This window comes from Perognathus longimembris, chromosome 2 (assembly GCF_023159225.1).
Source record: "Perognathus longimembris pacificus isolate PPM17 chromosome 2, ASM2315922v1, whole genome shotgun sequence".
Taxonomy (NCBI): domain Eukaryota; kingdom Metazoa; phylum Chordata; class Mammalia; order Rodentia; family Heteromyidae; genus Perognathus; species Perognathus longimembris.
In genome coordinates this window covers 124,821,819-124,836,003 of record NC_063162.1, presented here as the reverse complement: position 1 = coordinate 124,836,003, position 14,185 = coordinate 124,821,819, and the positions used below count along the sequence as shown (strand labels likewise).

General features: G+C 34.2%; 1 protein-coding gene across 1 annotated transcript in view; it reads left to right on the top strand.

The window, feature by feature from the left end:
- The window catches only part of Ppp1r3a (protein phosphatase 1 regulatory subunit 3A), a 36,529-nt gene extending 23,489 nt beyond the window's left edge, over positions 1-13,040 (top strand). The window contains exons 2-4 of the mRNA XM_048340095.1: positions 4,579-4,634; positions 4,739-4,863; positions 6,801-13,040. Coding sequence (XP_048196052.1) covers positions 4,579-4,634; positions 4,739-4,863; positions 6,801-9,161 — 2,542 coding nt within the window. The 3' untranslated portion in view covers positions 9,162-13,040. The remainder of the gene's footprint in view (positions 1-4,578; positions 4,635-4,738; positions 4,864-6,800) is intronic.
- The last annotated feature ends 1,145 nt before the right edge of the window (positions 13,041-14,185 follow it).

Genomic DNA, 14,185 nt, shown 5'->3' with positions numbered 1-14,185 from the left:
CTAAGTAATCTGCAAATAGTGTCAAAGCACACTGAAAACGCATATAAAGTTAGCAAAAAATTGAAGGGGCAAATCATCTATCTAAACGGTTATATCTCTGAAGTGCCTCTTAACTAAGAGGAGCAGTAGGCCTCGCTAAATCCAAGGGATTGGTGCATTGAGGCACATTTTTTGTTTTAGTATCAGGAATTTAGCAATCTGATCCCATAGCAAAATGACTTTAGGAGATACTTATAACCTCATTGCTTTTTTGTACTTCTTATCTCTTGCACAGTTATACTAATTTAGAATGTAAAGAAGTAGGGGTGATGTTTCTGATAGGAACAAAAATCCTGGGAACTGTTGTTATGTTCAAATGCCATAGGGTTCAAGAGGATAAAGAGGAATCCAATAGCAAGGTTCTTGAACAACCAGAATGTCCCAAATTTCTACAGTACCTTTATTTCTTCTTAGAAATTAATTTGTGTAGAATAGACTAAACTAATAAAATGTATTTGCAAGTAGTACTTAAGAGTGCTATGGACTCAGGAAAACACAGTGTGGATGCAAAAGCACTTTATTTCCCCCAGTAAAAGATTAGAAGAAAAACATGGAATCGAAGCAAACATAATCCTACAAATCAAGCTTTCTTTTACCATGTACTTTTCATTATGATCTCCATGCCTCTATCCTCATATTTATGTATACTTTAGTTAAATTTCTTTAAGACAATAGATTGCTTAATTTATTTTTTATAAAATTAATTTAAAGTATATAAAATTATTTTAGTTCATATTTTTAAATTAATTTTTATCTATTATCTTTAAGCAGCTGTACAAAGTAGTTTCAAAATGACATGTCAGTGTATGAGTACAAATGGATCAATGTCAGTTTTCATCATGATCAATGTCACCCCTTTCAAAACTCTCCCCCATCTCTCTAAAACATACATATCACTTCAATTTTTTTCTGGGTCCACTTTCATATATACATAAAATAATTATTAGAGACAATTCACTTAATGTTTGATTGCTATGATTTATCTGTGTAGGTTTTAAACTCTCAATATAATATTGAAGCTCATAACGCTTTATTTTCCTGTGATTTATTTAGAATGTTTTAGTGTTCCTTTATCCTTTCCCATCCACCCTTTGTAAATAAGTACACTTATCACTTCAGTTGAAAATAAAGCCATGATAAATATTACTATTGCTGCCCCAAGTAGTATTTGTAAGGATTTCTCTTCAGTTGGTAATCAAGAGGAAATGTATGCATTATAGATTATACAGGTTACATTTTAGAAAAATATGCCAAATTGCTTTTCAAATTGGTATTCACTAATTAGTTTACCACCAGAAATGGACAGGAAAGACTGTGGCACTAATGCTTTTTGTTTGTTTTAAAATTTATTGTGAAGGTGATATACAGAGGAGTTACAGTTAGATATATAAGATAGTGGGAACATTTCTTGTCAAACTTGTAACCTCCTCCCTCATTTCTCTATCCACCTGCCCTTCTCCCCACCCTCCCCCAGTTTTACAGTTAATTTCCAACCTATTGTCTTATAAGTATCGCTGCTGCACTGGTTCACCTTTTATCCTTTGTCTCACCATTTTTAATTTGTATTGTAAAGGTAATGTACAGAGGGGTCAGAGTTAAGTAAGGCCAACAGTGTTACCCAGTCCCTCATTTGTTTACTCCCACTTTTCCTTCCCCTTTCTTCGCCCCCCAGCTGCATAGTTCATTTCCAACATAATGAGTTGCATTGATTCACCCTTTGTCCCACCATTTCTGTGATTCCCCTTCCCCTCCCCAAATCAGGGAAGACAAAGTTACTGAAGAATACCTACACAAGACAAAGGGTACCAAAATAAAAACAACAAAAACCCCCCAAAACAGTCACCACAGGCACTTGTGCTGTTGACAAGCTTCTCAAATTTTATCAATTAAATGTATATAAATGCTAGTAAATTACCATCACCATAATTTCTCTCTTACTAATAATATCACCATCTCTTTATAAATTTATCTCTTATGTTCTAGTTTGTGAATTTTCTCCCTTTCTCCACTGAATGAATTTGTACCTGTTTTCTTATTCATTTCTAGATCTATAATGTTTTTGACTATTGTGTTGATTTTGTGTAACCCTAATGTCTTCTGAAAGATATGTATATATAATGTGTAATATATAGTTTTATTTCAATTAATTAATTAATTAATTAAATTTTGCCAGTCCTAGGGCTTGGACTCAGGGCCTGAGCACTGTCCCTGGCTTCTTTTTGCTCAAGGCTAGCATGCTACCACTTGAGCCACAGCGCCACTTCCAGCCTTTTGTGTTTACGTGGTGGTGAGGAATCAAACCCAGGGCTTCATGCACGTTAGGCAGGCACTCTACCGCAAAGCCACATTCCAGTCCGGATATTTTATTTTTTAAGAAGGATTTTAGGGAAAGGGGGGGAAATGAGGGAGGAGGTAACAAATTGTACAAGAAATGTACCCACTGCCTTACGTATGAAACTGTAACCCCTCTGTACATGACTTTTACAATAAATAAATAATTTTTTTTAAAGAAGCCTTTTAGACTGGCGCCAGTGACTCATGCCTATAATCCTAGCCACTCAGAGAGGTTGAAATCAGCTTAGACATGAAAGTTCATGAGACTCTTATCTCCAATAAACTACAAAAAAGGCAGAAGTGGCTGTGTGGCTCAAATGGTAGAGTGCTCACCTTGAGCAAAATAAACTCAAGAACAGTGCCCAGGCCCAGGATGCAAACCCAAGGGTGAAAAAAAAATGAATGAAAGAAAGAAAGTATTTTAATGAACAAAGTTAAAATAATATGTATTAGCAACATGACTAATTTGTGTAGTTTATACTTATTTTTATTTAAGAAAATACCTCTTACTGTGAGGATTAAAAGAGATTCATATTTATTTTCTACTAAGGGTTTAATGCCTTAATTTAACTAGAGTATAATTTCTAAATATGTTCTTTTCATCTTTTCCATTAGGGCAGCCATTCTTCTGCCTCCCTTTTTAGGAACTGCCTTATTTTTCTGTTTTCTAATTTGCTCAATTTGCCATTTACAGAAGTTCTAGATGTGACATAACTCTGTTTTGTTGTTAAGTTTTTTTTTAATCCTTGTACCAGCTTAATGTTGCCTTTATAGCTAAATCCTAATAGGAGCTCATGAAATTAAAGCATTTTCTACAGCCTCTCTGCTATTTATCAAACTTTTCCAACTAGCATTGGCTCTTTGTTCTTCTCTTTAGAATTATATTTTCAAATTCAATGAAAGATAGTTTTACAGTTTTTTCTTGAATTAAATCTGCAGATCAATAGGAAAAAGAATTTGCATCTTTGCATTATTTCCTTCTTATCTATGTACATGGTATATTTCTCAGCTTTTATAGATCTCCTTTGATATACTTGATATTATTACATTCTTTTACCTTTAGGAATTCTGTTACTATCTTATTAATTTTGTACAAAGTTATTTGAAAATATACTACCATTTATTTTTATGTTTTTTCTTGTGTGTAAAATTATCTCCTTCATACCTCTCTACTTAATAAAAGTTTTTCTAAGGTATCACCATAATACGACATAGTTCAACCCTTAATCACTTTTTGAGTTAAAAGAAAACATTATTGTTTTCTTTCCTCAAATACCTTTTTTTTAAAAAAATTAAACTACTTTAAAAAATTGAGAAGTCAACCAGAAAAGTTACTACAAGAAAATTCCTCTTAGACAGTCCAAGAAAATGCAAAAACTGGGTTAAATATTTTTGCTAAACTGATATATGATGTAACTGTACAAAATGGGGATAATATCTCTACTTTTTTCTTACTGAGTGTGGTAGACAAATCTAACCCCCAGTATCCATGAAATCCACCTACAAAGAGATTACATTTGAAAGTAAAAAGATATTTATCTTTTCAGTCAAGACACAAAACATAGTAGAAAGGAAATGTAACCTAAATCAATTTAAAGAAAATATGATTGCACATGAAAGAACTGAAATCATGCTTGCAAAATTAACAATTTAACTAATTACACAATTAGTCACAATTCACATGAAATCTTTTAACTGAGTAAAAATTTAACTGTTTTTCAGTGTTTAGTTTGCAGTTGTTTTCCTCCTTCTCTGGAGATAGAGTTACTATAGTCTTTTTTCTGAGGCAATTCTAAGAAAAATGGAATATAAAAACAATAATTTTGTGATCACAGATTAGTGGGTTATAAAACTTTATCATTTAAATATAAGGAAAATGTTCTTGCAAAGCTTAATTTCATGATGATGATATAACATACATTCACATGTATTTTACTTCAGTTCTATATTATCTAATGTGAACAGAATAGTCTTGTTTATAAGTATGGAATTCTGCACACTAGTAAAGCTTCTCAACTGACAATATTTACTACTACATAATTTTTAAAGATACATTTTATTTATGAATATGTAAAATATTACACAATATAGTTATACCAAATCACTTTTCTTTGGTTTGTTATTGGTTTGAGTTTCTTCTAGTACTAAATACTTAGAAGGTATAGGTCTAGAACAAAACATAACATTTTGTTTTACTTTTAACAGTAAAGAATCATCAGAAACATCAGAAAAGTATAACTTTGAGAATTCAAATGTTACAGGTAAATATTCTTATTTAATTTTTCAACAATATGCTCTGCTTTGTTAAAGTCTAAAATTAAAACCATCTTACAGGGTTAAAATTATATGTATATATATTTTTCAGACACCTACATCCCAACAATCATTTATTCTCCAGAGAATAAAGAAGACATGGAAATCAGCAATCAAAATGTAAAAGATATAAACAGGACACATGATGCACACAATGAAAAAGAATTAGACTTGAAGGTAAGTGTTCTGGTTGCGACAGTATTAGAGAAGATGAATCCATTTATGCTTCAGAGATACTGCAATGTCTGCCTTTCAATACCATCAACTAATAGAATTTGCAAAAGGGAAGGCACAACCTATTGTGTCCTTCCCTCTGTAGCTTGATCAACAAGGCACTTTGATTTCAGTGTGTTCCTTCTGATCCTTGCAGTGGTACATTAATAACATTCATTTCTTATCTCCCTACCAGTGGCTTTGAGTAATAGTTTGTAGGAATTATAGGAGAGGTAGCACTATCCTGATGTGCGTTTCTAATATTCGTAACAAGTGTACACTTAGCATACTTCATCTGCAAAATGAGAGGGCTGGGTGAGTTGACTGTTAGGGTGCTACCTCACTCTGTATGTCTATAATTCTTGCACAAAGCAGTATTTGGTTTTACTTACATCCAGCCTGATGAGAATCTCAAAGTTCTCTATCATTATAAAATGTTGAATTACTGAGTGAGGAGGAAATAGCTAGTGCTATAATTTTTAGACAGGAAACAAATTCAGTACTGTACAATTTAGTATTAAATTTGTTATCATAAATTTCACACTTGGTGAACATTCAATCTACTTTGAATCAGGCAGGGGGGATGGTTTAGCAAGCATTTTTAATACGAAGGAAGAAATAGAAATAAATGAGTCACATAATGCAATTTAAACTTTATTATATTTGGCTGGAGCTCATATCATCAGGAATCATGGATTCATAATCATCTAAGATTAAAATGGCATTGGTGTCTTCAAGTGTCAGCACTGAAACTGAAAGGAAATAGAGCTCATCTCTCTCCTCACACAATCCACCCCTTCTATAGTGATATGGCAAGCACATCACTAAAGTATGCAATCTACTTTGCTCCAACTTTAAGAAACTACAAAGTTGTCACCCATTGTGAGAATTCTCGCCAGCTGAAAGTTAACATTGCTTTTTTTTTTTCAAACTACAGAATATAATGAAAGGGCACTGAAAAATCACATGCTTCACCAGTATAACTCATTACAATGAGCAGGCTCAAATATAAAAGTTTGTTTAGAAGTTCATGAGATTGTACGTCCAATAAATGAACAGGGAGCTGTAATTTAGATGCTAATTTGCTCTATGCTGATGTTAATGCATAAAACAATGAAGCTCTATAATAGATGGAAATACAACCAAATCTGTGGAACCCACAGGCATTGGCTTACAAGACAGCTGTGCAGTTGACAAGTAACATGAGCCTTATGTGAGAAGAAGGGGAAAAACGTAAGATTTGCATATAATTATTGAGATCATGCAAATGTCAGTTATGAGGAGAAAAAAAAACACAGGCATCTCACTGTTAAATCCTGACAGTTGGCATCACTGAAGAGCTCAAATACAGTTGAGTACCAGTTGGCAGTGGGTCATTAAAACAGAATTTGCAGAGACATTAACTCCCTCACTTTTCTTTGAGTGACGTTTTGCTATTAATAGTTTGCAGAAGCTTTGCAGAAAACATATTAATAAGAGAAACTGTAATGGGGGCACCTTTCTAGCAAGTGTAAATGCAGCAAGGGGTACCCAGGAAGCTGCTCTCTAATTGATTAGCATGGAGCTATCAATGTGTATATTCTAAGTGAGGAGAAAGTGCAATGACAAGCACGAATAGTTGAATAATACAATGTGATATTTGCAAGCTGGGAAGGAGGGTGATTAATTTGGACGCCCCCCCCTCTTTTTTTTTTTTTTTTACTAATCTCATTCCCAAAAGTCTACCCAGATCTCCAACAAAACCTATGGCATAGTGACTTTGTAGGAAATCCACAAATGAAGTGACTTGAGGAAATATACTAGGTAATTATTAACTGAGTTAATAAAACCTACCTCATGCACTGTATGTTATAAAAGAGTCCTCTGGTTATTCATTTTTGTTCTTTTTTTAATCCCCAAAGAGAAATCAACATTTAATAACTAAAAGTGCTGATTCCAGAGCCGAAAAGAATACATTTCCAACAAACCCACTCAATTTTCCAAATAAAACTGAGGGGTTAGAGAAGAAGCAAACTCATGATGAGACAGGCACTGATTTGTCTGGAAGACACTTGTCTCCGAGGTCATCAACAGAAAGCTCCTTCACAGCAGAATTTTGCAAGAGTGGCAAGTATTCCTCCAGAAATGAGTGGAGGTATCAACCTTCGGAGGAAACTAGCACAGAAATGGGAGAAATGACGACAATCGTGGGAGATACCAGTAACAGTGCATTAGTTCAATTGGATATCAACCCTGAAGAACTCCTGGATGATAATGCTAATCCAGCCCATGGTAGTGGCAGAAGGCAAAGACCACATGCATCTTCAGACCAACCAATGGCAGGCATGAAGACTTGTGCAGAAGGAGCTAAGAAAATGGAAATAAAAGACTGGGAATATTTAAGAAGGGATTTCCATTCAGATGTACCCACCTATCTGGAAGAATCAGCACAAAAAGCATCTTCCAAAGAAGATTATCGCAAGGGAAACTATGAGATGGAACAAAACATAAGCTTAGGTGTTAATGCAAAACAAAACAAGAAGCATCAATCAATCTCATATGACCAAGAAACCAAAATGGGCCACACTGAAATAAGGATGGAAGGGACTAAAGCTAGTACCAGTAATACCAGTGTCCTGTCAAGTAAAGATGCTGATGTTAGCACCTCCATGACTGCAGCAGGTACACCTCCCTCCCCAATGACAAACGTGCATTGGGATGAAGCTAAGTTAAAGACTCCAGATAGACATCTCTCCCCTGACATAGGCACCAGTTTAGAAAGAGAAACTAGGGGAACTGGTTCAACAAAAAATGGAAATGGGAATGTTTTGAAGGCTGCTTATCTTTTCCAAGTTGAAGGAAAACAGTCCAATCCGATAAATCCTGAAGGTCCAAAGGAGCACACCCTGCATATACAAAATCAGAATGCTATGGAAAGTGAGGGAAAAGCAAGAGGGAGTAAAACGAATATAACTGAGCAGATGAAAGAAGCAGGTGATTGTAAAGGCTTGAAAGCTCCTTCTACAGAAGAGTTGTTTACCTGCCAAGAAACAGAGCACTACGAACTGTCTTTGCTAGCTGATCATGGTATTACTGAGGAATCACAAGTAGATACAGCTTATATAATTAAGGCAACATCAGAAAGTACTCCAGAAAGCATGTCTGCAAGAGAAAAAGCAATAATTGCTAAGCGACCTCAAGAGACAGCAAGAAGTGACAGGCCCATCGAGGTAAAAGAAACAGCGTTTGATCCACATGAAGGGAGAAGGGATGATTCGCATTATACCCTTTGTCAACGGAATACAGCAGGGGTAATCTTTGACAAGCATTTTGAAAAGGAATCTCGTTTGGATATTTGTAATGTTCATGTAGATGAAATGGGGAAGGAGGAAGCCACGTCTATGTACAATCCTGGGAAGACACATGACAGGGAGCTACATGGCACGGGAAATATATCATCTGTAGAAGAATCTTCCCAGTTCATTACAGGAGATCAAAAAGCAATGTCAAAACTGGATTTATATTTTGGAGTGTCATCAATAGACAAAAGAATATTCCCAGCAAATAGAGACCTGGGGCATTTTCAAGAAGTATCTAGGAAAAAAGACTTAGATACTGTAATTCCTTCTGCTTTCAACTCAGACATGAATAAGGCTTCTCAGAACACCTCTCATGTTCCCAGTCACCATACGAAACTGTTAGTGCCACCTTCTGAACAAGAAATTGCTGGGGAGAAAACAATTACTACTCTGACACCCCAATCTATTCCTACTAAAGCAGAATATAATTATAATCCAACAAGTGAAATCCACAGTCACCCTGGGTCTAAATCTGAAGATGTTTTCAAAGGTTCAGAAATAATGACTTCATGTAATATAAAAGCAAGATCTATGGGCCAGATTTTCCAACCAGGAGAATGTGGTGTGGGAAAATCTCTAGTGCCAATGATTTTAACCAGTGAGTCTTCTGATAACATGGATGAGACAAAGAATGAAAATGAAGGATTCATATGCTCCGGACAGAAACAATCCACTTCAGGTCACAGCAAACCAGAGAGTTCTACTTCTGCTAGTCCTACTATCCAGGCAAATCAAGCTCAAAGCAACGAGGCTCCGCTTTCAAAATATAGTACCTCTAAGATACCTTATTTCCTTTTGTTTCTGATATTTCTTGTAACCATCTACCACTTTGACTTAATGATAGGTTTGGCATTCTACTTGATTTCATTGTACTGGCTATACAGGGTTGGGGGTAGACAAAAAGAACCTGTCAAAAAGAAATAATCTTGACACTATTATTATTTTCTCTTAAAAGATAGGCCATTTAGCCCCAAACATTTGGATTGGTGAAAGAGAGTATGCATTGTTCAAAGAGCCGGTGCAGTTTTTCTCTTGAAGGATCATTTAAAAAGGAATGCGTATGAAGTTTGCTCCTTCATATAAGTAATTATTCTATATAGGACCATTATGTTTGGATCATTAAATACCTATATGAATATGAGATGTGAAGCACGTCAAGTTGAAATTAGGTGCAGCTGTTGCTCCTTAGCCGGCTATGAAGATGCAATGCTTCATGTATCTTCACTACTTAAAGTGCTATTTCTTGCATTTATTTCTTAAGCAGTAAAGTGACATTTTTTTTTGTCTGAGAGCACATCTCCCCTACAGTTTTTAAAAATAGGTAAAATAAAGACGTTGGCAGAGCATGGTTACTTGTCTTTTAGAGGTGACTATGATGTCAATTTTGCCACTGTATTATTTATTAATACATATTGACAGATTAAATATGCCAATTTTTATTTCATACTTCTAAGAAACCATCCATAAAGGTTGAAATGTGTAAAGTTAGTTTGAAGAATGTATTATGTTCAGAGGTATTACACTTTGCACACATATATGTAAACTTTCTTTATACCTACAAAGTCAGGACACTGATATTCCAAGTTTTTTTAAAAAAGAGGAAAGCATTTGGTAAATTAACGTTCAATCTTCCAAAATTTTGTGGGTTGATGTCTTAAGCAATAGTTTTTCTCTTATAAAGAAAGAGTACAAGAAAGCTGAATAATCCTAATGCAAACTTAGTTTTCAGAGTTGAAATTTTAAGTGAAATGTCCCACAAGCCTTGTTTCAGAATGACTTTGTACATATAAAAATAAGGCATTAAATGATAATAATAAAAATATTTCCAAATCAACTGTTCATTCTATGTTGTAGTATTTATTCCTTCAAACAAATGTTCACTCTTTTCTCATAGTAGAGTAATTTATTAGAGTAATGTATCCTCAAAGGTATGCTTAGAATAATCATAGACATGTTTTTGGTGATATTCCTTATAAGAATATCAGGTTATGTGATAATAATTCAAAATTCTAAGCCTGCAAATTGGTGTATGTGGAAATCTACCAAAGGAGAAATGAATGTTAATTGTAGTAATCATTTTGTCACTGTACTTATTTATAACTAAAGGTGTGAAATAATGGAGCTAATCATTTTCCATAGTAGGGATATTGGAAAGATTCAATGTAATGTGTTTTACCAACTATTTATTGAATGACTACAATAGGCAAACCCTTGCACTTTGTTCCATGCCAGAGAAGTTCCTTTGATACTCTGTGTAGGTAATCTTAGGCATAGGTAGGTGGTATGATAGTCTTAAGGTGGATGGAAGTATAAAACAAAACCACACAGAAATTATTCCTTTTCAAGGGATCTTCTTTTGTAGAACATGAAACATTGATCTTCAAAAACGCATCTGTTTATTTACCTGAAATGATATATTCAATGAGAAAAATGTGCAAGGGTCATTCCATATATATAAGAAATATGCACCCATGGATAAACAAAATAAGAACAGATTTCAATCTGATAGTAAATTTCTTCCTTAATTTTCATTAGGTACATAGCTATTTCCAAATCCTCTAATTGTATGCTCCTCTCAAATCCTATTGAAAATAAATGCTTCACTTTGACTCTTTAGTTAACCAAACACAAACATCCTGAAGTAGAACTTAAGGCAAATATTTGATTGTTTGAGAAGGCATATTTTCATTAAATACAAGTGGAATACTCCAAGCGGTGCCTAGAAATTATCTGTAAAATTGCTATCCTGATAATTTTGTTGACAGGTCTAAATTACAATGGAGTTAAAGTTGACATTTCTTCAGTTCTTAATGGCTTGGTCTTTGATTTCTACTTTTTAAGAGTTTTAGTCAATATGCCATATCTCATTAATGCAAAGAACATTACATAGTTTTATGAACACAGGTGCCGGAGCTAAAATTCCTCCCTTCAAAAACAACATAACCTTGTTTGTCTCTTGTATTTGACTCCAGTAGTGTTATCTTGCCAAGTCTTCTCATACATTTATAGTAACACGGTATTACATATAAAGGGATTTCAAATACTCAATTGTGTATTTCTTTGCAAGCAATGAAGAAATACTTAATGATTGAGCTGAATTTCCTAATATTATGTATGAAGACTTTGAAATAAGTCACCAGAACTTGTCAAACTCTTCCTAGATGAGGAGGTAGAGTTCTGCAACCTCTTTTAGTCACACCACTATGTTGAATGGGAACAACAGGCCTTCGGAAGATCTGTCAGGCCCTAGCTAATAAAGGTTTGATTTTATACCATCATGGATAAGGATTATCTGGTAAGCACAAGTGCCAGCTATGTCTCATCCAGTATTGGTGAAAAGCCAAACAGAGTGTGGCAGAGAGTTAGCAGAGAGGTTCTTTGCATTTCTCCTTCATATGATTGATTAAAATGCAATATAACAACCTTTGCCTTTTACCTGGCTGGACTTCTGATGCTTAGAAACAAAAATTTCAACGGTAATTGGCAAATCAAACAAGGGCAGGCAGTAGAGAATTTAGCTACATACAGTCAAGTTTGTATCAGCCATTTCTGTCACTATAGATTTTGCAATCAAACATTAGTAAAATAAGTGAGATAGATGCTATGCCTTCTTCAACAGTATAGAAAGTTGGGTTAATGAGACTATAGTTTCCTGGTGATCTTCAACCTTGTGGTAGGGAATTACATCACAATATATTTGTCACTATTTTAACAGAGAAGCAGGATTGTTTTAATTTTTCATCTGAGGCTACCTTTAATATAAAATTTGGAAATACCTAGACAAAAACTTTGGGAAATACTGACTTTTTCCAATTATAACATTCATAATATTTTCTTAGTGTTTTTCTAGTCATAAATATGATTTAATATAACCAGACCTGTTCCCTGTGGGAAAAGAAAGAAAAAAAAACAAGGAAAACAATTAAAAACTTGCAGAATAGGTAAAATGTAAGGCTGATCTGTCTGCTGCTTTCTCCTCATACAGCTGGCTTTTCTGTTAGATTTTACTGAGTACCTATTGAAATGGAACTTTCTTTGGTTAATTGAATACAGTCTTCTTCAGTTCCTATGGAACTGAGTAAGATAATTGAGTTCTGCAAGAAAGTATGAATATGACTACAGGCATGCTCTCTAGGCACTTCCACAGGTTGTGTACTTGTCTGAGGGAATGGCTATAAAAGTAGAATTTCATTTACTTGATTAAGTTTGCTTGACCATATATTTTCAGAAAAAATTAGAGTTAAAACCTTGGCATAGTTTTTATCTTTTAAAAATAGATTTGGATATTAACCTAATGTTTTAATCATTCTATATAACTCTTTTTAAACTGTAAATTAAATTTTCAAAACGCTTTCACACTATCTTTTGATGGGACATATTTCATAATAAATCTTTTATTGTAGTGTGTTAAAAACCTTATTAAACAAGCAAGTCTTTGAAGATATTATTGATTTCCATTATTTCTATATTTGTTAAATGCATATGTATATTCATTTTTCAAATATGAAGCAATACAATGTATGAAAATTTAATAAATATTTCCCTAACTGTTTTTCTACCACATTTAGTCCCTTATTTTTATGCCAATAATGTGAGGGCGGGCAAAGGTAAATCTAGAGTGGATTGCAAAAACTCATTTTTATTTGGCTGTGATTACTCCAATCACTGACTTTGGAGTATAATAAAATACGTAATTAAAATATTACTCTTGATTGAAGTTGCTGTAACTTTCTTGTCTCCAAACCTAATTTTCCACTGCCTGCTGTCTGAAATCCTCTATTAAACAACTAATATTGCCTCCCAGACCATGGTGTGCTTGTATGTTTCTCTGTGAGAGAGAGAGAGAGAGAGAGAGAGAGAGAGAGAGAGTGTGTGTGTGTGTGTGTGTGTGTGCACGCGGATGTATTTCTCTGTCTAAAAAACATCTACAGTTATTTCTACTACTCTTTTTCTCTGATACAGTTCTGTACATTTTCGATATGCAGTCCAAGTTTCTATTGTTCTGTAGTATCTTATTATTTCAGGGTGTATGAATTTCTCAGTTTTTATTTTCTCTTATGATATTAACCTGCTATTTGCCTTCACTGAAATTTGACTAATTATCCTAATGAAAATTTCTGCTTATTTAAGACAAGGACAAAGCTTTTCTAGCTTTCCAACAACCATCAGAGTTCTAGTTTGTATAACTCCTCAGTCAATAGTTTTAGGAAGGATTGAACTGGAATGTTGACTCCTTCCTTTGCTGTCCCTGAAATGTGAATAGCATATGTTGATGTCTGAATTACAACTGAAGAAGCTGAACAAAATCAAATCTAGGATGTTTTAGTAAACTTTTGAAGATAGGTAAAAAAAGCAAACAGAGAAAGTCAAGAGACAAGACAGAGCAATACACTAGACATGGGTTAGAGAAGGAAAGAAAATCTGCTCTGTTTCTCTTAACAACTAGATTATTTCCCAAATTTATAAATCCTTCCAACTACATGAAATATTCCCTTAATTCTATGTCATAGAAAATAGCATATCTTAACTCACTGGCTGCTACAAAATGAATAGAAGATATGTTTCCAATAAAGTAGCTCAGGAGCTTAAAAAATCAACAAACATCACAAGGTAGAAAGTGTAAGAAACTCAATCTTCTTGCCATGGCCCTGCCCTTTGAAAATGGCTGACCTCTCAATTTCACACCTGTTCTGCATATCAACCTCTAGAGTAAGCAAAGGGGATTATAGAAAATAGCCAGAGGATTTTATTTAAGAACAAAGAAGTTATCTGGGGAATAAATAAGCAGTACACACACACATTCACACACATACAAACACATACAATTATAACATGCAATAAATGGCAGTGAGAACATACTTTACAATACTATGTGTCATTCTCTATGTGCTATGTGCAGAATTATTCTTTCCTGGAAGAGGATCATAAGGTTTAGAAATCACAGTGAC